At 42.2% G+C, this 21,825-nt stretch overlaps 1 protein-coding gene across 1 annotated transcript in view; it reads left to right on the plus strand.

The window, feature by feature from the left end:
* Positions 1-21,825, plus strand: part of LOC128653414 (membrane cofactor protein) — a 433,404-nt gene that overhangs the window by 176,063 nt on the left and 235,516 nt on the right. The window contains exon 4 of the mRNA XM_053706682.1: positions 437-533. Coding sequence (XP_053562657.1) covers positions 437-533 — 97 coding nt within the window. The remainder of the gene's footprint in view (positions 1-436; positions 534-21,825) is intronic.

The raw sequence follows: 21,825 nt of genomic DNA on the forward strand, positions 1-21,825 counted from the left end.
ACACTAACCATGAGTGAAAGAACATTTTTTGTGTTATCATTCATATTCTCTGAAAAATGGCCATGAAATAAAAAATTCTGCCAGGGTATGTAAATTTATGAGCGCATCTGCATGAAAGCCTCGTTCTGCATAGAACTGTCATACACCATTTAAATGCCGGTTTTCAGCAGAATAGTATCTATATGCTTTGAAACCCAGTACTGCATAGACTCAACATATATCATTTAAATGCTGGGTTTCAGCTAAGTGTAGTTTAAATTGAAAGAATAACTGCAGCTGCTGAAGCACAGAGTTCCCTCTAAAAACTTTTCAGAATAGGTCCTGACGAAGGTAGCAACATTCACATGAACCAGCAATTAAACGTTGATCAATTAGAAAAATGTGAATGTAAATGCAGATCAATATATTTATTAATATTGTTTTTTCTTCCTTACAGAGAAACGGTGTCCCAGTCTGTCAGAAATAGAAAATGGATATTTTGAAGCTAAAGACTTTTTATTTGGTACCAGAGCAAATTATTTCTGTAATGAAGGGTAAGTTTTATCATTTGTATAGTTGATCTCAATCAACTATACAATTAATTGCTGATATGATATAAGCCCCACTGGCTCTCTGAGCAGCTGTTGTATGTAAAATACTGGTGCACGTAAAACTTTTAAACCCTTCTATGCTCCTATTCTGTTTCTTATTGTTTCTAATAATTCTAGCTCATTAGTTTGCTCACAGTCTGGGCTTTTGTACCTGTAGCTATTTAAGTATGTTAACCCAGCTTGTAATAGACTAGATTTGCCGTATTTGCCCATTCCTTTAAGATAAAAATCAATTTGAATATTGGTGTCGAGTAAAATAAATCATTAGTTTTGGCAAAGTCTGGATGAGTTTGTCCTAGTAGGTCCCCTGTTTAAAGTGATAGTAAATCCTAGCGTTTGTGAAACACTAGGATTTACCAGTGCAACAAATAAAGGGGACTTTCAGTCATGAAGTATAAAATACATAATGCCGAAAGTGCCTTTATTTGTCTGCAGCTTTCGCCGCACTGAACGCCTCAAGCCGCCCACAGCAGAACGCTAGTTTGATCACTGAGGAGATCTTAGCCAATAGCGTGCTAGCTATCTGGTATATTGCCAGTTGGTCCGCATGGCTGTTGGCTAAGAGATGGAAACATCACCTCATTTAAAAAATAGCGTTCTGCGGAGGGCAGCCTGAGGCGTTCGGCGCGGCATACTCTACAGACAAATAAAGCAACTTTCAGCATGAAATATTTTATACTTCAGGACTGAAAGTCCCCTTTATTTGTTGCACTGGTAAATCCTAGAGTTTCAAAAACGGTAGGGTTTACCACCACTTTAAGCTTTACCATTTCATATAAATTTAATAATTGATGGATTGAATAATTTTCTCACTGATATAGTGGTGGATGTTACACCCCTTGTTATTTTTAAATTTGAAGTTATACAAAGCGCTACCTTAGCTGCCTAGTATGTCTTGCACCAAAGCACAACTTAAAGATCTATAACTTAGATAGCTGCAAGTCTGTTCTTTAATTTGTGAGGCCTCCCTAAAAAACAACAACTATATTGTCCATAAGATCTGATATTACTCTTTTTTAACAGAGAATGGGTCAACCAACCTGACAGGCTGGAGACAGCGGATGCTTACCTTGTTTTTACTGTTATTTTCTATGACTACCAATATTCCACTTCACTAGGCATTATTTTATGTGAAAAGAAATATACATATTATATTTAAGGAAGGACTAACTAGCGCTTCAACACTGATGTTAGAGCGAAAATATAGTACTGGTAAGGCAAAAAAGTAACACCCAAAACCTGCAGCTAAATCCCTAAGCTGAGTATAAAAGAATCCCTTATTCTACTATACCTGGCGAAAGTACAATGTTTAGTAAAGGGGTGGGATAGCGCTAGAAAAGGATGTACTCAATGCAGAACCCAAGAAAGATGAAAAAAGTGTATATCCAGAATGCAGCAAAGGTTAACATATACATTTTAGCAAATAACATTTGTCACAATAACGAGCAAAGTAACATAAAAATCACATAGTTCATATATGAGCAAAATGAGGTTGTGATATATATTTTTGGCACAGATGCTTGCTGGCACTGGATGTAGGAATGAAAAGTTCCAACCCTAATAATGGGAGGTCTGTCGTAGTGTCAATGAGCAGAAGATGTAATACGCTTTTACAAATAGATGACAAACAAAGGTCTGCACTGAGACAAGGGGGGGGGGTATCGATGACCCTCAAAGGACGACAAGTACCTAAGAGTCTATGTACACAAACCACCGAGATGCAGTGTTGTGAGAAAGTCGGCATATCACTGTGATGTAAGGTACACGTGTCCTAACACGTTTCACGGATAGTCTCCACTTCATCAGAGGCTTCTTGGAGACCCACCGTACTGCTCTACCTATATATGATGCCCAAACGAGAGTAATCACGCCCCCCCCAAATTACCCTACGTCACTGGATAACCTGCCTCCTTTCTAAATATATATTATTAATGAAACACAGAATATATAGCAAAGTATTGTAACATTCTTAACAGTAATGGTAACATTGTCATTTTTAACCGCTGTGAGCTACTATGTATACTATATATATATATATATAAGCCAGAACCACATTCATTCTTCATATACTTTGAATGCAATAATCCTACAGAAATAAAATAACAATAGCAACATACTAAACATATTTTTGAATGCAATAATTTTACAAAATAAGGATAAAAACAACATAGTAGAAATATTGCAAAACACCAAATTCTGCACATATATACTCATTTGAACTGAACCCCTAGTCATATGTGAATAGTAAAATAAAATTAAGCAAATTAACAACACATGTCTCAAATGAATCATAAACAAATTGTAATTTCCTAATGTTGTATTGCATTGTGCTGATTAGGTTGTAACCACACTACACTTAAATTAGCAACGCGTTTCATCCGATTGATAAAGGCTGCTGTTTGCAGTTGAAACATGTTGCTCATTTGGACCGTGAACCATTTTCATATAGAATGACTTTTAGCCTTACCAATTAGATATTAGTAATTGTGTAGGGATCTTCATCCACCTGCCCGGCTACTAATATAATCTCATCTAGAGGACAGTCCGTACCTCTATGGTGAATGGTGAGGAGGAGCTGAGAGTAACTCTCCTGGGGACCAGATGTGCTGAGCAGCACTAGTCTCTGAGGAGACTCTGGAGCACTTCTCTTCGTTCTTTCTGTTAGTAGTTCCAGTGGGTACCTGGATCTTGCATGTTACATACCAAATCATGAAAATATTCTCCTTTCTTCTTTAGGACGCATGAGACATTATCACAGCTATGGATTTTTATTGGATCACAGACTATTTTTTTGTTTGTTTGTATTGTGCAGAGTGATATACGTTTTTAATTTTTTTTAAATATATTTTAATGTCTTTAAGCATATATAGTGTGCAGTATTTTTTATTTTGACATTAGATTTGTTTACATTTGCCTTCTGGACAGTAAAATGCTAATACTGCTTAGACTAAAAATTTGAACATTGGCGCTCTCAAGTTTTTATTATAGATCATACAAAATCATCATCTTTATATACATCAATTTAAAGGGACATCAACTTTTAAATATAATTCAGATAGAGCATGTAATTTAAAAAAACAAAACAATTTATTTCTATTATCAAGTTTACATTGGTATTCTTTGTTGAAGAGTAGATCTAGATATGTTCAGGAGCATGCATGTGTCTTGAATGCTATACAGTAGAATTGTTTGCAACAATGTATAACATTTTATTATCAAACTTCACAGTTTCCATCACACCTCATACACTTGGAGTTGTTGTTTAGTTGCTGGAGTCTGACAGAAGCCCTTGTCTATATAAGAGCTAGTGAAAATAAACAGTTGTAAAATGATAGCTGTTCATTCTGTGTACGGTCTTATGTGCACACTTTTTGAGGCACAAGCCTGTGACTCTGGAGACAGCACAGCTTTCTTAGAGTGCTATTAGCACCCAGGGTTGAGCATGTTGCAAGGTCATGGGATGTGTACCCAGTCCAGTCTGAGAGTGCATTAAAGGGATAGCACCTTGAGATTTTTATATACAATTTTTAGTTATTCAGAACAAGGCAACTTTTATATTTTCTTTATAAATTTTGCCCCCTTTTCATATAATTTATCTTTAAAAATTAAGCAGTTTCAAATTCTCATAACTTTTAATGCACCCTGTTGACTTCTCAATGATAACCCTGCATTATATCTGTCCCTAATTGGCTTTATCAGATAACAACTACAAAACACTGCATGTTATACTAACTTAATAACAGTGACTAGTCTTGTTACTCGCAGACATATTTAAAAACAACTGCAGTAAAAAGGATGTTACTTTGTTTTTCTATAGCAGAAAAACAGACATGTCTTGTAATTAAAAGGTATTTACTGTCTCTTTAAAGGGACACTAAACCTTGCAATAAATAAACTTTATCTCAAACGAACAAAACATATGTTTCTCCAACATAGGTGTGTCCGGTCCACGGCGTCATCCTTACTTGTGGGATATTCTCTTCCCCAACAGGAAATGGCAAAGAGCCCAGCAAAGCTGGTCACATGATCCCTCCTAGGCTCCGCCTTCCCCAGTCATTCTCTTTGCCGTTGCACAGGCAACATCTCCACGGAGATGGCTAAGAGTTTTTTGGTGTTTAAATGTAGTTTTTATTCTTCAATCAAGAGTTTGTTATTTTAAAATAGTGCTGGTATGTACTATTTACTCTGAAACAGAAAGGAGATGAAGATTTCTGTTTGTAAGAGGAAAATGATTTTAGCAACCGTTACTAAAATCGATGGCTGTTTCCACACAGGACTGTTGAGATGAATTAACTTCAGTTGGGGGAAACAGTGAGCAGACTTTTGCTGCTTGAGGTATGACACATTTCTAACAAGACTTGGTAATGCTGGAAGCTGTCATTTTCCCTATGGGATCCGGTAAGCCATTTTCTTAATTTTTAATATAAGAATAAAGGGCTTCACAAGGGCTTTAAAGACTGGTAGACATTTTTCTGGGCTAAAACGATTACTTTATAAGCATATTTAATGGTTTATAACTTTGAAGAGTTATTTTAATCTTGAGAATTCTGTTAAAAAAACGGCAGGCACTGTATTGGACACCTTTTTCACTGGGGGCCTTTTCTAGTCATAGGCAGAGCCTCATTTTCGCGCCACTAATGCGCAGTTGTTTTTGAGAAGCATGGCATGCAGATGCATGTGTGAGGAGCTCAGATCCACTGAAAAAGCTTATTGAAGGCGTCATTTGGTATCGTATTCCCCTCTGGGCTTGGTTGGGTCTCAGCAAAGCAGATACCAGGGACTGTATAGGGGTTAAATGTAAAAACGGCTCTGGTTCCGTTATTTTAAGAGTTAAAGCTTTCAAATTTGGTGTGCAATACTTTTAAGGCTTTAAGACACTGTGGTGAAATTTTGGTGAATTTTGAACAATTCCTTCATACTTTTGAGCATATCCAGTAATAAAGTGTGTTCAGTTTAAAATTTAAAGTGACAGTAACGGTTTTATTTTAAAACGTTTTTTGTGCTTTGTTATCAAGTTTATGCCTATTAACATGTCTGAACTATCAGATAGACGATGTTCTGTATGTTCGGAAGCCAAGGTTCCTCTCCATTTAAATATATGTGATGAATGTGACAAACAAAGTAGGGACAATGATGCCACTGATAATAATGTTGCCCAAAATGATTCCTTAAGTGAGGGGAGTAAGCATGGTACTGCATCATCTCCTTCTATGTCTACACCACTCTTGCCCACTCAGGAGGTCCCTAGTGCATCTAGTGCGCCAATCCTCCTTACTATGCAACAATTAACGGCTGTAATGGATAATTCTATTAAAAACATTTTAGCCAAAATGCCCACTTATCAGCGAAAGCGCGACTGCTCTGTTTTAGATACTGAAGAGCATGAGGACGCTGATGATAATGGTTCTGACATGCCCTTACACCAGTCTGAAGGGGCCAGGGAGGTTTTGTCTGAGGGAGAAATTTCAGATTCAGGAAAAATTTCTCAACAAGCTGAACCTGATGTTATTACATTCAAATTTAAATTGGAACATCTCTGCGCTCTGCTTAAGGAGGTGTTATCTACTCTGGATGATTGTGACAATTTGGTCATTCCAGAGAAATTATGTAAGATGGACAAGTTCCTAGAGGTCCCGGTGCCCCCCGAAGCTTTTCCTATACCCAAGCGGGTGGCGGACATTGTAAATAAAGAATGGGAAAGGCCCGGCATACCTTTTGTCCCTCCCCCTATATTTAAGAAATTATTTCCTATGGTCGACCCCAGGAAGGACTTATGGCAGACAGTCCCCAAGGTCGAGGGGGCGGTTTCTACTCTAAACAAACGCACCACTATCCCTATAGAAGATAGTTGTGCTTTCAAAGATCCTATGGATAAAAAATTAGAGGGTTTGCTTAAAAAGATGTTTGTTCAGCAAGGTTACCTTCTACAACCAATTTCATGCATTGTTCCTGTCACTACAGCAGCGTGTTTCTGGTTCGAAGAACTAGAAAAGTCGCTCAATAAAGCATCTTCTTATGAGGAGGTTATGGACAGAGTTCAAGCACTTAAATTGGCTAACTCTTTTACCTTAGACGCCACTTTGCAATTAGCTAGATTAGCGGCGAAAAATTCAGGTTTTGCTATTGTGGCGCGCAGAGCGCTTTGGCTAAAGTCTTGGTCAGCGGATGTGTCCTCCAAGAACAAATTGCTTAACATCCCTTTCAAGGGGAAAACGCTGTTTGGCCCTGACTTGAAAGAGATTATTTCAGACATCACTGGGGGAAAGGGCCACGCCCTTCCTCAGGATAGGTCTTTTAAGGCTAAAAATAAAACTAATTTTCGTCCCTTTCGCAGAAACGGACCAGCCTCAAATTCTACATCCTCTAAGCAAGAGGGTAATTCTTCTCAAACCAAGCCAGCCTGGAGACCGATGCAAGGCTGGAACAAAGGTAAGCAGGCCAAGAAGCCTGCTACCGCTACCAAGACAGCATGAGATGCTGGCCCCCGATCCGGGACCGGATCTGGTGGGGGGCAGACTCTCTCTCTTCGCTCAGGCTTGGGCAAGAGATGTTCAGGATCCTTGGGCGCTAGAAATAGTTTCTCAAGGTTATCTCCTGGAATTCAAGGAACTACCCCCAAGGGGAAGGTTCCACAGGTCTCAATTGTCTTCAGACCAAATAAAAAGACAGGCATTCTTACATTGTGTAGAAGACCTGTCAAAAATGGGAGTGATTCATCCTGTTCCATTAGGAGAACAAGGGAGGGGGTTTTACTCCAATCTGTTCATAGTTCCCAAAAAAGAGGGAACATTCAGGCCAATTTTGGATCTCAAGATCCTAAACAAATTTCTCAGGGTTCCATCGTTCAAAATGGAAACCATTCGGACAATTCTTCCTACCATCCAGGAAGGTCAATTCATGACCACGGTGGATTTAAAGGATGCGTATCTACATATTCCTATCCACAAGGAACATCATCGGTTCCTAAGATTCGCCTTTCTGGACAAGCATTACCAGTTTGTGGCACTTCCATTCAGATTAGCCACTGCTCCAAGAATTTTCACAAAGGTACTAGGGTCCCTTCTAGCGGTGCTAAGGCCAAGGGGCATTGCAGTAGTACCTTACTTGGACGACATACTAATTCAAGCGTCGTCTCTGCCACAAGCAAAGGCTCATACGGATATTGTCCTAGCCTTTCTCAGATCTCACGGGTGGAAAGTGAACGTAGAAAAAAGTTCTCTATTCCCGTCAACAAGAGTTCCCTTCTTGGGAACAATAATAGACTCCTTAGAAATGAAGATTTTTCTGACAGAGGCCAGAAAATCAAAACTTCTAAGCTCTTGTCAAGTACTTCATTCTGTTCTTCTTCCTTCCATAGCGCAGTGCATGGAAGTAATAGGTTTGATGGTTGCGGCAATGGACATAGTTCCTTTTGCGCGAATTCATCTAAGCCCATTACAACTGTGCATGCTCAGACAGTGGAATGGGGATTATACAGACTTGTCCCCGACGATCCAAGTAGATCAGAGGACCAGAGATTCACTCCGTTGGTGGCTGACCCTGGACAACCTGTCTCAAGGGTTGAGCTTCCGCAGACCAGAGTGGGTCATTGTCACGACCGACGCCAGTCTGGTGGGCTGGGGCGCGGTCTGGAAATCTCTGAAAGCTCAGGGTCTATGGTCTCGGGAAGAATCTCTTCTCCCGATAAACATTCTGGAACTGAGAGCGATATTCAATGCTCTCAAGGCTTGGCCTCAACTAGCAAAGGCCAAATTCATAAGGTTTCAATCAGACAACATGACGACTGTTGCATATATCAACCATCAGGGGGGAACAAGGAGTTCCCTGGCGATGGAAGAAGTGACCAAAGTAATTCAATGGGCGGAGATTCACTCCTGCCACTTGTCTGCAATCCACATCCCAGGAGTGGAAAATTGGGAAGCGGATTTTCTGAGTCGTCAGACATTTCATCCGGGGGAGTGGGAACTCCATCCGGATATCTTTGCCCACATAACTCAATTATGGGGCATTCCAGACATGGATCTGATGGCGTCTCGTCAGAACTTCAAGGTTCCTTGCTACGGGTCCAGATCCAGGGATCCCAAGGCGACTCTAGTAGATGCACTAGTAGCGCCCTGGACCTTCAACCTAGCTTATGTATTCCCACCGTTTCCTCTCATTCCCAGGCTGGTAGCCAGGATCAATCAGGAGAGGGCTTCGGTGATCTTGATAGCTCTTGCGTGGCCACGCAGAACTTGGTATGCAGACCTGGTGAATATGTTATCGGCTCCACCATGGAAGCTACCTTTGAGACGGGACCTTCTTGTTCAAGGTCCGTTCGAACATCCGAATCTGGCCTCACTCCAACTGACTGCTTGGAGATTGAACGCTTGATTTTATCAAAGCGTGGGTTCTCAGATTCTGTCATTGATACTCTTATTCAGGCTAGAAAGCCTGTAACTAGAAAAATTTACCATAAAGTATGGAAGAAATATATCTGTTGGTGCGAATCGAAAGGATTCCCATGGAACAGGATAAAAATTCCTAAGATTCTATCCTTTCTACAAGAGGGTTTGGAGAAAGGATTATCTGCAAGTTCTTTGAAGGGACAGATTTCTGCTTTATCTGTTTTACTTCACAAAAAGCTGGCGGCTGTGCCAGATGTTCAGGCTTTTGTTCAGGCTCTGGTTAGAATCAAGCCTGTTTACAAACCTTTGACTCCTCCTTGGAGTCTCAATTTAGTTCTTTCAGTTCTTCAAGGGGTTCCGTTTGAACCCTTACATTCCGTAGATATTAAGTTATTATCTTGGAAAGTTTTGTTTTTGGTTGCAATTTCTTCTGCTAGAAGAGTTTCAGAGTTATCTGCTCTGCAGTGTTCTCCTCCTTATCTGGTGTTCCATGCAGATAAGGTGGTTTTGCGTACTAAACCTGGTTTCCTTCCGAAAGTTGTTTCTAACAAAAATATTAACCAGGAGATAGTTGTACCTTCTTTGTGTCCGAATCCAGTTTCAAAGAAGGAACGTTTGTTGCACAATTTGGATGTAGTTCGTGCTCTAAAATTCTATTTAGAGGCTACAAAGGATTTCAGACAAACATCTTCCTTGTTTGTTGTTTATTCTGGTAAAAGGAGAGGTCAAAAAGCAACTTCTACCTCTCTCTTTTTTTGGCTTAAAAGCATCATCCGATTGGCTTATGAGACTGCCGGACGGCAGCCTCCTGAAAGAATCACAGCTCACTCCACTAGGGCTGTGGCTTCCACATGGGCCTTCAAGAACGAGGCTTCTGTTGATCAGATATGTTAGGCAGCGACTTGGTCTTCACTGCACACTTTTATCAAATTTTACAAATTTGATACTTTTGCTTCTTCTGAGGCTATTTTTGGGAGAAAGGTTTTGCAAGCCGTGGTGCCTTCCATCTAGGTGACCTGATTTGCTCCCTCCCATCATCCGTGTCCTAAAGCTTTGGTATTGGTTCCCACAAGTAAGGATGACGCCGTGGACCGGACACACCTATGTTGGAGAAAACAGAATTTATGCTTACCTGATAAATTACTTTCTCCAACGGTGTGTCCGGTCCACGGCCCGCCCTGGTTTTTTAATCAGGTCTGATGAATTATTTTCTCTAACTACAGTCACCACGGTATCATATGATTTCTCCTATGCATATTCCTCCTTTACGTCGGTCGAATGACTGGGGAAGGCGGAGCCTAGGAGGGATCATGTGACCAGCTTTGCTGGGCTCTTTGCCATTTCCTGTTGGGGAAGAGAATATCCCACAAGTAAGGATGACGCCGTGGACCGGACACACCGTTGGAGAAAGTAATTTATCAGGTAAGCATAAATTCTGTTATTAATCATATTGACAATATGCATCAATTAAAAAATATTTATAGTTTACTGTATATTCATATTACAAAATTAATATATTTCCAAACCCACACTTACTATTTTAGACCTCCGTTACCAATAGTGCCTGATAACCTGTGTTATCAATATGGCCGTAATCCGCCGTACTGCGCATGCACCATCCTTTTGCGATCCAGACCGCCGTAATCGAGCATTCTCTTAACAGATGTTCCAGCGTTCTCGAGCAGGTAAGATGTGAGCGCTTAGCAGCGATAATACCCCTAGTAATAACGAGCATATATTTAATATCTCACGCATCCGGCGGAGTGATTTGCACATGCACGCAATGACGAATCCTTGGGATAATTATATGCACGCTAAAGCATAGCGATTGGACTAACTCTATTCTAATTTCGTCACTGAGAAAGGGGGTTTGGCTGGGGTGACGCGATTCCACGGATTTTGTATCTCCTTTTCTAAGGCAAGAAATACTTGTTTTATATTCAAATCAGGTAATTCTTAATCCATAAGTTATTTGTAATAGATTTTAGTGTGTTAAGTGGAGTAAAAAAACCAAAGTTTTGGAATCCTTTAAACTCCAGTTTAAAAGGATCAGGCAAAAAAAAATTCCAACATTCCAAGAGTTTAAGAACTTAGTCTTTTTTTCTGCCTCCACAGGAGAAGGTAAAAGTTGAAGGGCTCTTCAAATACATCATAGGTAGGAGATCTCTAACCAATGTGAGACCCATGATCCCCTACATAGAGCTGGATGAAGGACAGAGTAGTGCACATGAGTAAGTTGGCTGTGAGAGTAGTTAGTTACAAGCTTGCCCTCTTTGGAATTAGAATCCAAGAGCTCATCCTTTTTTCAGATTGGAACATTTGCAGACTTTATGGTGAAATATTTTACTGGCTCTAAGAGTTCATGAACCTGCACCTATGGGGGAGAAGTCTGTCAAGCAACTAATTGTTTAAACCTAAAACATCTGCTGTTTTTCATATTCCAGATGCAGTCTCATACATTATCTCCAAAGAATAGAGCAAACCTTTTCTTTTTAAAGATACGATGAGTCCACGGATTTCATCATTGTGGGATATCGCCTCCTGGTCAGCAGGAGGAGGCAAAGAGCACCACAGCAGAGCTGTATATATAGCTCCTCCCACCCCAGTCATTCTCTTTGCCTGTGTTAGTGATAGGAAGAGGTAAAGTGAGGTGTTAGTTTAGATTCTTCAATCAAGAGTTTATTATTTTTAAAATGGTACCAGTGAGTGCTATTTTATTCAGGGTGTAGCCGTATTCCTTGTCACCCTCTAAAGTAGAGCTACAGGTGGCTTTTAAGCAATGGGAACTGGTGGGATTTTCATTCTCTCTGCGCCTCCCAAACTATATGCTGCCCTGCAGATGAAGGTCTTAGCAGATATTATCTAAGACCCTGTTTGTTCCCACAGGACTACAGGAGGAGAAGAAGGACCTCTTGATCGTGTGGGACAAGTCATGCTGTCGCTCAGCATAGAGGTATGTGCAGTCTTTAATTTCTGGGACATAAATTAACTCAGAACTGACTGTCTTTTTTCCTATCTGACGTGAGGGGTCATACACTTTTATTACTCAGAACATGTCCCATGTGGGTAAGGGTTCCCCTCATTACTCGGTGACTTTCACTGTCATGTCAGACTGTACTATTGCTATGGGCTTTTCCTTACTAATAGCCCTGTTTGATGGGACTGTGGGCTAGACGCTGTGGATTCTGCACTTCAGAGTTTTTTAACAAAACAGAGAGGTTATTGTACTCCGGTGTAAGCTGCTCTAGTTTTTAATCAGTGTGTTTGGTGACAAGTGAATTGGATTAAGTGTTTACACATTTACTAGGGTTGTTTTGACCGGCATTAGTTCTACTGTAGCTGGGTTCAGACAAGGTTTAGTTTGACTGCCCACGAAGGACGGGGCTTAGCGTTCGCACGCTTGAGAAGCCGCGCAGTTGTTTTGTCTAGGAGATCCCGGGACCCGATAAGCAGTACACTTGAAGACTCCGGTGTTTCATTAGACTGCATGGTTGAGTGGTAAACACAGGTGGTCTTAGGCACTCTGCAGAACGAGTGAACGTAGTCAGTGTCACGTGGGGGCAGGTAGACGCCGCAGCAGAGCTGTGGCGAGGAGGTGCACTGTTTGCTTAGTCCTTCTAAGTGAATTGGATTAACGGTCAGAGTGTTATTTTTGTATTTCTCTTGTTAAGTGTATCCAGTCCACGGATCATCCATTACTTGTGGGATATTCTCCTTCCCAACAGGAAGTTGCAAGAGGATCACCCACAGCAGAGCTGCTATATAGCTCCTCCCCTCACTGCCATATCCAGTCATTCTCTTGCAACTCTCAACAAAGATGGACGTAGTAAGAGGAGAGTGGTGTATTATAGTTAGTTTTTTAACTTCAATCAAAAGTTTGTTATTTTTAAATGGTACCGGAGTGTACTGTTTATCTCAGGCAGTATTTAGAAGAAGAATCTGCCTGCATTTTCTATGATCTTAGCAGAAGTAACTAAGATCCATGGCTGTTCTCACATATTCTGAGGAGTGAGGTAACTTCAGAGAGGGAATGGCGTGCAGGTTTTCCTGCAATAAGGTATGTGCAGTTAATATATTTCTAGGGATGGAATTTGCTAGAAAAATGCTGCTGATACCGAATTAAGCCTTAAATGCAGTGATAGCGACTGGTATCAGGCTTATTCACAGAGATACATACTCTTATAAAAGTGTAATATAAAACGTTTGCTGGCATGTTAATCGTTTTTATATATGTTTGGTGACAAAACTTATTGGGGCCTAGTTTTTTTTCCACATGGCTGGTTTGATTTTTGCCTAGAAACAGGCTTTCCACTGTTGTAATATGAGTGGGAAGGGCCTATTTTAGTGCTTTTCTGTGCAGATAAAAATACTGACAGAGACATTCAGCTTCCCTCTGCATGATACAGGACATCTCTGAAGGGCTCAAAAGGCTTCAAAGTCGTGTTTGAGGAGGGTAACAATCACAGTAGACTGTGGCAGTTGTTGTGACTGTGTTTAAAAAACGTTTTTGTCATTTATTATTCTGTTTTTGTTATTAAGGGGTTAATCATCCATTTGCAAGTGGGTGCAATGCTCTGCTGACTTGTTACATACACTGTAAAAATTTTGTTAGTGTAACTGCCTTTTTTCACTGTTATTTCAAATTTTGTCAAAATTTGTTTCTCTTAAAGGCACAGTAACGTTTTTTATATTGCTTGTTAACTTGCTTTAAAGTGTTTTCCAAGCTTGCTAGTCTCATTGCTAGTCTGTACAAACATGTCTGAAACAGAGGATACTTGTTCATTATGTTTAAAAGCCATGGTGGAGCCCCATAGGAGAATGTGTACTAAATGTATTGATTTCACCTTAAACAGTAAAGATCAGTCTTTATCTATAAAAGAATTGTCACCAGAGGGGTCTGTCGAGGGGGAAGTTATGCCGACTAACTCTCCCCACGTGTCGGACCCTTCGCCTCCCGCTCAAGGGACGCACGCTAATATGGCGCCAAGTACATCAGGGACGCCCATAGCGATTACTTTGCAGGACATGGCTGCAATCATGAATAATACCCTGTCAGAGGTATTATCCAGATTGCCTGAATTGAGAGGCAAGCGCGATTGCTCTGGGGTTAGACGAGATACAGAGCGCGTAGATGTTGTAAGAGCCATGTCTGATACTGCGTCACAATATGCAGAACCTGAGGACGGAGAGCTTCAGTCTGTGGGTGACGTCTCTGAATCGGGGAGACCTGATTCAGAGATTTCTAATTTTAAATTTAAGCTTGAGAACCTCCGTGTATTGCTTGGGTAGGTATTAGCTGCTCTGAATGACTGTGACACAATTGCAGTGCCAGAGAAATTGTGTAGGCTGGATAAATACTATGCAGTGCCGGTGAGTACTGATGTTTTTCCAATACCTAAAAGGCTTACAGAAATTATTAGTAAGGAGTGGGATAGGCCCGGTGTGCCCTTTTCCCCACCTCCTATATTTAGAAAAATGTTTCCAATAGATGCCACTACACGGGACTTATGGCAGACGGTCCCTAAGGTGGATTGAGCAGTTTCTACTTTAGCAAAGCGTACCACTATCCCGGTTGAGGACAGTTGTGCTTTTTCAGATCCAATGGATAAAAAATTAGAGGGTTACCTTAAGAAAATGTTTATTCAACAAGGTTTTATATTACAGCCCCTTGCATGCATTGCGCCTGTCACTGCTGCGGCGGCATTCTGGTTTGAGGCTCCATACAGCTCCATTGACTGAAATTGTTGACAAGCTTAGAACTCTTAAGCTAGCTAACTCATTTGTTTCTGATGCCATTGTTCATTTGACTAAACTAACGGCTAAGAATTCCGGATTCGCCATCCAGGCGCGTAGGGCGCTATGGCTCAAATCCTGGTCAGCTGATGTGACTTCAAAATCTAAATTACTCAAAATTCCTTTCAAGGGGCAGACCTTATTCGGGCCTGGTTTGAAAGAAATTATTGCTGACATTACTGGAGGTAAGGGTCATACCCTTCCTCAGGACAGGGCCAAATCAAAGGCAGTCTAATTTTCGTGCCTTTCGAAATTTCAAGGCAGGTGCAGCATCAACTTTCTCTGCTTCAAAACAAGAGGGAACTTTTGCTCAATCCAAGCAGGCCTGGAAACCTAACCAGTCCTGGAACAAGGGCAAGCAGGCCAGAAAGCCTGCTGCTGCCTCTAAGACAGCATGAAGGAGCGGCCCCTATCCGACAACGGATCTAGTAGGGGGCAGACTCTCTCTCTTCGCCCAGACGTGGGCAAGAGATGTTCAGGATCCCTGGGCGTTGGAGATCATATCTCAGGGATATCTTCTGGACTTCAAAGCTTCTCCTCCACAAGGGAGATTTCACCTTTCAAGATTATCTGCAAACCAGATAAAGAAAGAGGCATTCCTAAGCTGCGTACAAGATCTCCTTGTAATGGGAGTGATCCATCCAGTTCCGCGGACGGAACAAGGACAGGGATTTTATTCAAATCTGTTTGTGGTTCCCAAAAAAGAGGGAACCTTCAGACCAATTTTGGATTTAAAGATCCTAAACAAATTCCTCAGAGTTCCGTCATTCAAGATGGAAACTATTCGAACCATTTTACCCATGATCCAAGAGGGTCAGTACATGACCACAGTGGACTTAAAGGATGCCTACCTTCACATTCCGATAAACAAGAATCATCATCAGTTCCTGAGGTTTGCCTTTCTAGACAGGCATTACCAATTTGTAGCTCTTCCATTCGGGTTGGCTACAGCCCCAAGAATTTTTACAAAGGTTCTGGGCTCACTTCTGGCGGTCCTAAGACCGCGAGGCATAGCGGTGGCTCCTTACCTGGACGATATCTTGATACAGGCGTCAAGCTTTCAAATTGCCAAATCTCATACAGAGATAGTTCTGGCATTCCTGAGGTCGCATGGGTGGAAAGTGAACGAAGAAAAGAGTTCTCTATCTCCTCTCACGAGTGTTTCCTTCCTAGGGACTCTAATAGATTCTGTAGAAATGAAAATTTACCTGACGGAGTCCAGGTTATCAAAACTTCTAAATGCTTGCCGTGTTCTTCACTCCATTCCGCGCCCCACGGTGGCTCAGTGCATGGAAGTAATCGGCTTAATGGTAGCGGCGATGAACATAGTGCCATTCGCGCGCCTGCATCTAAGACCGCTGCAATTATGCATGCTCAGTCAGTGGAATGGGGATTACACAGATTTGTCCCCTCTACTAAATCTGGATCAGGAAACCAGAGATTCTCTTCTCTGGTGGTTATCTCGGGCCCATCTGTCCAAGGGTATGACCATTTGCAGACCAGATTGGACAATTGTAACAACAGATGCCAGCCTTCTAGGTTGGGGTGCAGTCTGGAACTCCCTGAAGGCTCAGGGTTCATGGACTCAGGAGGAGAAACTCCTCCCAATAAATATTCTGGAGTTAAGAGCAATATTCAATGCTCTTCTGGCTTGGCCTCAGCTAGCAACACTGAGGTTCATCAGATTTCAGTCGGACAACATCACGACTGTGGCTTACATCAACCATCAAGGGGGAACCAGGAGTTCCCTAGCGATGTCAGAAGTCTCCAAGATAATTCGCTGGGCAGAGACTCACTCTTGCCACCTGTCAGCGATCCATATCCCAGGTGTAGAGAACTGGGAGGCGGATTTTCTAAGTCGTCAGACTTTTCATCCGGGGGAATAGGAACTCCATCCGGAGGTGTTTGCTCAATTGGTTCTCCGTTGGGGCAAACCAGAATTGGATCTCATGGCGTCTCGCCAGAACGCCAAACTTCCTTGTTACGGTTCCAGACCCAGGGACCCAGAAGCGGCACTGATAGATGCTCTAGCAGCGGCCTTGGTTCTTCAACCTGGCTTATGTGTTTCCACCGTTTCCTCTGCTCCCTCGTCTGATTGCCAAAATCAAACAGGAAAGAGCATCAGTGATATTGATAGCGCCTGCGTGGCCACGCAGGACCTGGTATGCAGACCTAGTGGACATGTCATCCTTTCCACCATGGACTCTGCCTCTGAGACAAGACCTTCTAATACAAGGCCCTTTCAATCATCCGAATCTACTTTCTCTGAGACTGACTGCATGGAGATTGAACGCTTGATCCTATCAAAGCGTGGCTTTTCCGAGTCAGTAATTGATACCTTAATACAGGCACAAAAGCCTGTCACCAGGAAAATTTACCACAAGATATGGCGTAAATATCTTCATTGGTGTGAATCCAAGAATTACTCATGGAGTAGGGTTAGGATTCCTAGGATATTGTCCTTCCTCCAAGAGGGTTTGGACAAAAGATTATCAGCTAGTTCTTTAAAGGGACAGATTTCTGCTGTCTATTCTTTTACACAAGCGTCTGGCAGAAGTTCCAGACGTTCAGGCATTTTGTCAGGCTTTAGTTAGAATTAAGCCTGTGTTTAAACCTGTTGCTCCTCCATGGAGCTTAAACTTGGTTCTTAAAGTTCTTCAAGGGGTTCCGTTTGAACCCCTTCATTCTATTGGTATCAAACTTCTTTCATGGAAAGTTCTTTTTCTGATGGCTATTTCCTCGGCTCGAAGAGTCTCAGAGTTATCTGCCTTACATTGTGATTCTCCTTATCTGATCTTTCATTCAGATAAAGTTGTTCTGCGTACAAAACCTGGGTTTTTACCTAAGGTGGTTTCTAACAAGAATATCAATCAAGAGATTGTTGTTCCATCATTATGTCCTAATCCTTCTTCAAAGAAGGAACGTCTTTTGCATAATCTAGACGTAGTCCGTGCCTTGAAGTTTTACTTACAGGCAACTAAAGATTTTCGCCAAACATCTAACCTGTTTGGACAGAGGAGAGGTCAGAAGGCCTCGGCAACCTCTCTTTCTTTTTGGCTTCGGAGTATAATCCGTTTAGCCTATGAGACTGCTGGACAGCAGCCTCCTGAAAGGATTACAGCACATTCTACTAGAGCTGCGGCTTCCACCTGGGCCTTTAAAAATGAGGCCTCTGTTGAACAGATTTGCAAGGCTGCAACTTGGTCTTCCCTTCATACTTTTTCCAAATTTTACAAATTTGATACTTTTGCTTCTTCGGAGGCTGTTTTTGGGAGAAAGGTTCTACAGGCAGTGGTTCCTTCCGTTTAAGTTCCTGCCTTGTCCCTCCCATCATCCGTGTACTTTAGCTTTGATATTGGTATCCCACAAGTAATGGATGATCCGTGGACTGGATACACTTAACAAGAGAAAATATAATTTATGCTTACCTGATAAATGTATTTCTCTTGTAGTGTATCCAGTCCACGGCCCGCCCTGTCCTTTTCAGGCAGGTCTAAATTTTAATTAAACTACAGTCACCACTGCACCCTATGGTTTCTCCTTTCTCGGCTTTTTTCGGTCGAATGACTGGATATGGCAGTGAGGGGAGGAGCTATATAGCAGCTCTGCTGTGGGTGATCCTCTTGCAACTTCCTGTTGGGAAGGAGAATATCCCACAAGTAATGGATGATCCATGGACTGGATACACTACAAGAGAAATAAATTTATCAGGTAAGCATAAATTATTTTTTTGCAATCACAGTCTCTCTTTATTTCAAAATTATCAGTTAGAGTGTTGGGGCTATAAAATTTGGGTAATTTTATACTTAAAGGCTCAGTTCCACTCTGTTTTCTTAGATTTTGACAACAGTCATATTAGGCTGTTCTCATATTTTTGAGGGTTTAAATACAATAGATATTTAACAGTGCCACGACCAAAATTGTTTTTGCTTATTTATTGTCATGGAAGATCTTCAAAGCATTACATGTTCCTTATGTTTGAATGCCAATGTGGGACCCCCTGTTACTTTTTGTCCCTCATGCACTGAGAGGGCATTACAGTTTAGAGAGCAAATTTTCTTTATTAAAGATTTGTAAAAAGCGGATGCTTCTCAGGGTTCTGCTGAGGAGATTCAGAGTATGCCGCATCTTTCTCCTCAAGCGTCACAGCCCTTAACGCCCGCTCAAGCGGCGCCAAGTTCCTCGGCAGCTTCTGCTGCGATCACACTGCAGGACATTGCTGCAGTTATGTCATCTACACTTTCAGAAGCGTTATCTGCCTTTCCCTTACTTCAAGGCAAATGCAGTCGGAAGGATAACCACATGGTCCATACAGCTTCTGATGCTTTGATGGCGATCTCAGATGTACCCTCCCAGGGCTCTGAATTGGAGGGTATGGAGGTCCTATCCGAGGGTGAACTTTTTGACTCGGCAAGTGTCTTACAGATTCAGATGTGGTTTCTTTCAGGTTTAAGCTTGAACACCTCCGCCTATTGTTAAGCGAGGTTTTGGTGACTCTGGACGACTGTGATTCCATTGTGGTTCCTCCAGAGAAATTGAGTAAGTTGGACAGATATTTAGAGGTCCCTTCTTCTGATGTTTTTCCAGTTCCTAAGAGGACTTCAGAAATTATTGCTAAGGAATGGGAGAGACCGGGTATTCCATTCTCCCCTTCTTCTGTTTTCAAGAAAATGTACCCTATAGCTGACGCTATTAGGGACTCTTGACAGACGGTCCCTAAGGTGGAAGGAGCTATTCCCACCTTGGCTAAACAAACTACTATCCCTATCGATGATAGTTGTGCTTTCAAGGATCCTATGGATATGAAATTGGAGGGCCTCCTTAAAAGGATTTATGTTCATCAGGGGTTGCTGTTACAACCGGCGGCCTGCATTGTTACGGTTACGAGTGCGGCTGCTTATTGGTTTGATGCTTTGGAAGAATCTCTTAAAACTGAGACTTCTTTGGAAGAAATACAAGATAGGATTAAAGCTCTTAAATTAGCTAATTCATTTATAACAGATGCTTCTTTGCAGATTAACAAATTAGCGGCTAAGAGTTCAGGGTTTTCCATCTTAGCACGCAGAGCCTTATGGTTGAAATCTTGGTCTGCAGATGTGTCATCTAAGTCTAAACTTTTGGCTATTCCTTACAAGGGGAAGACCCTGTTCAGACCTGACTTGAAGGAAATTATTTCTGACATCACGGGAGGCAAGGGTCATCTCCTCCCTCCGGATAAGAAATCAAAACAGAGAGGTCGACAGAGCAATTTTCGTTCCTTTCGAAACTTCAAGGGAATCCCCCCTTCTTCTTCCTCTAAACAGGAAGGTAACTATGCACAAACCAAGTCTACCTGGAGACCCAATCAGTCTTGGATCAAGGGTAAGCAATCCAAGAAGCCTGCAGCTGCTCCCAAGTCAGCATGAAGGGTTGGCCCCCGATTCGGGACCGGATCTAGTAGGGGTCAGACTGTCTATCTTCATCCAGGCTTGGATGAGAGATGTTCAGGATCCCTGGGCATTAGAGAGAGTGTCTCAGGGATACCAGCTGGAATTCAGAAATTCTTCCCCCAGAGGAAGGTATCTTCTTTCTCGATTATCTGTAGACCAGATAAAGAGAGGCATTCTTACGCTGTGTAAGAGACCTCTCCTCCATGGGAGTCATTTGTCCCGTTCCAATTCAGGAACAGGGACAGGGGTTTTATTCAAATCTGTTTGTCGTTCCCAAAAAGGAGGGAACCTTCAGACCTATCTTAGATCTCAAGAGTCTGAACAAGTTTCTCAGAGTTCCATCTTTCAAGATGGATAACTTTTCGTACCATTCTTCCATTGATCCAGGAACGTCAATTTATGTCAGCAGTGGATCTAAAGGATGCGTACCTTCATGTTCCTATCTACAGAGATCATCACAAGTTCCTGAGGTTTGCCTTTCTGGACAAACATTATCAGCTTGTGGCTCTCCTTTTGGTCTGGCCACGGCTCCCAGAATTTTCACAAAGGTTCTGGGGTCTTTATTGACAGTTCTAAGGCCGCAGGGCATCGCAGTGGCGCCTTATCTGGACGATATACTAATCCAGGCGTCATCATTTCAACTGGCAAGGTCTCATACCGACATTGTGCTTTCCTTCCTACGGACCCACAGGTGGAAGGTAAACCTGGAAAAGAATTTTAGTTCCTCAGACAAGAGTACCCTTTCTGGGAACTCTAATTGACTCTATTTCAATGAAGATTTTTCTGACGGAGGTCAGAAAGTCAAAACTTCTGAATACATGTCGACTCCTTCAGTCCAATCCTCGTCCGTCAGTGGCTCGGTGCATGGAGGTAATCGGATTGATGGTGGCTGCAATGGACATCGTTCCGTTTGCTCATTTTCACCTCAGGCCTCTGCAATTAAGCATGCTCAGGCAGTGGAATGGAGATTATACAGATTTGTCTCCTCAAATAAATCTAGATCAGCAGGCAAGGGACGCTCTTCTATGGTGGTTGTCGCTGGATCATCTATCCCAGGGGACTTGCTTCCGCAGACCCTCATGGATGATAGTGACAATGGATGCCAGCTTGTTAGGATGGGCAGCAGTCTGGAACTCCCTAATGGCTCAGAGGGTATGGACTCAAGCAGAGTCTCTCCTTCCCATCAATATCCTAGAGTTGAGAGCAATATTCAATGCACTTCAGGCTTGGCCTCAGTTGGCTTTGGCCCAATTCATCAGATTCCAGTCGGACAATATAACGACTGTAGCTTACATCAATCATCAGGGAGGAACAAGGAGTTCCTTAGCGATGACAGAAGTAGCCAAGATAATACAGTGGGCGGAGTCTCATCTCATCTGTCAGCAATCCACATCCCTGGGGTGGAAAACTGGGAAGCAGATTTTCTGAGCAGACAGACATTTCATCCGGGAGAATGGGAACTCCATCCGGAGGTCTTTTCCAACCTGATTCTCAGATGGGGCAGGCCGGAGTTGGATCTTATGGCATCTCGTCAGAATGCCAAGCTTCCAAGATACGGGTCCAGATCCAGGGATCCCCAGGCCAAGTTGATAGATGCCTTGGCAGTGCCTTGATCTTTCCGCCTAG

The sequence above is a fragment of the Bombina bombina genome, chromosome 3 (genome assembly GCF_027579735.1).
Source record: "Bombina bombina isolate aBomBom1 chromosome 3, aBomBom1.pri, whole genome shotgun sequence".
In the NCBI taxonomy this organism is placed as follows: domain Eukaryota; kingdom Metazoa; phylum Chordata; class Amphibia; order Anura; family Bombinatoridae; genus Bombina; species Bombina bombina.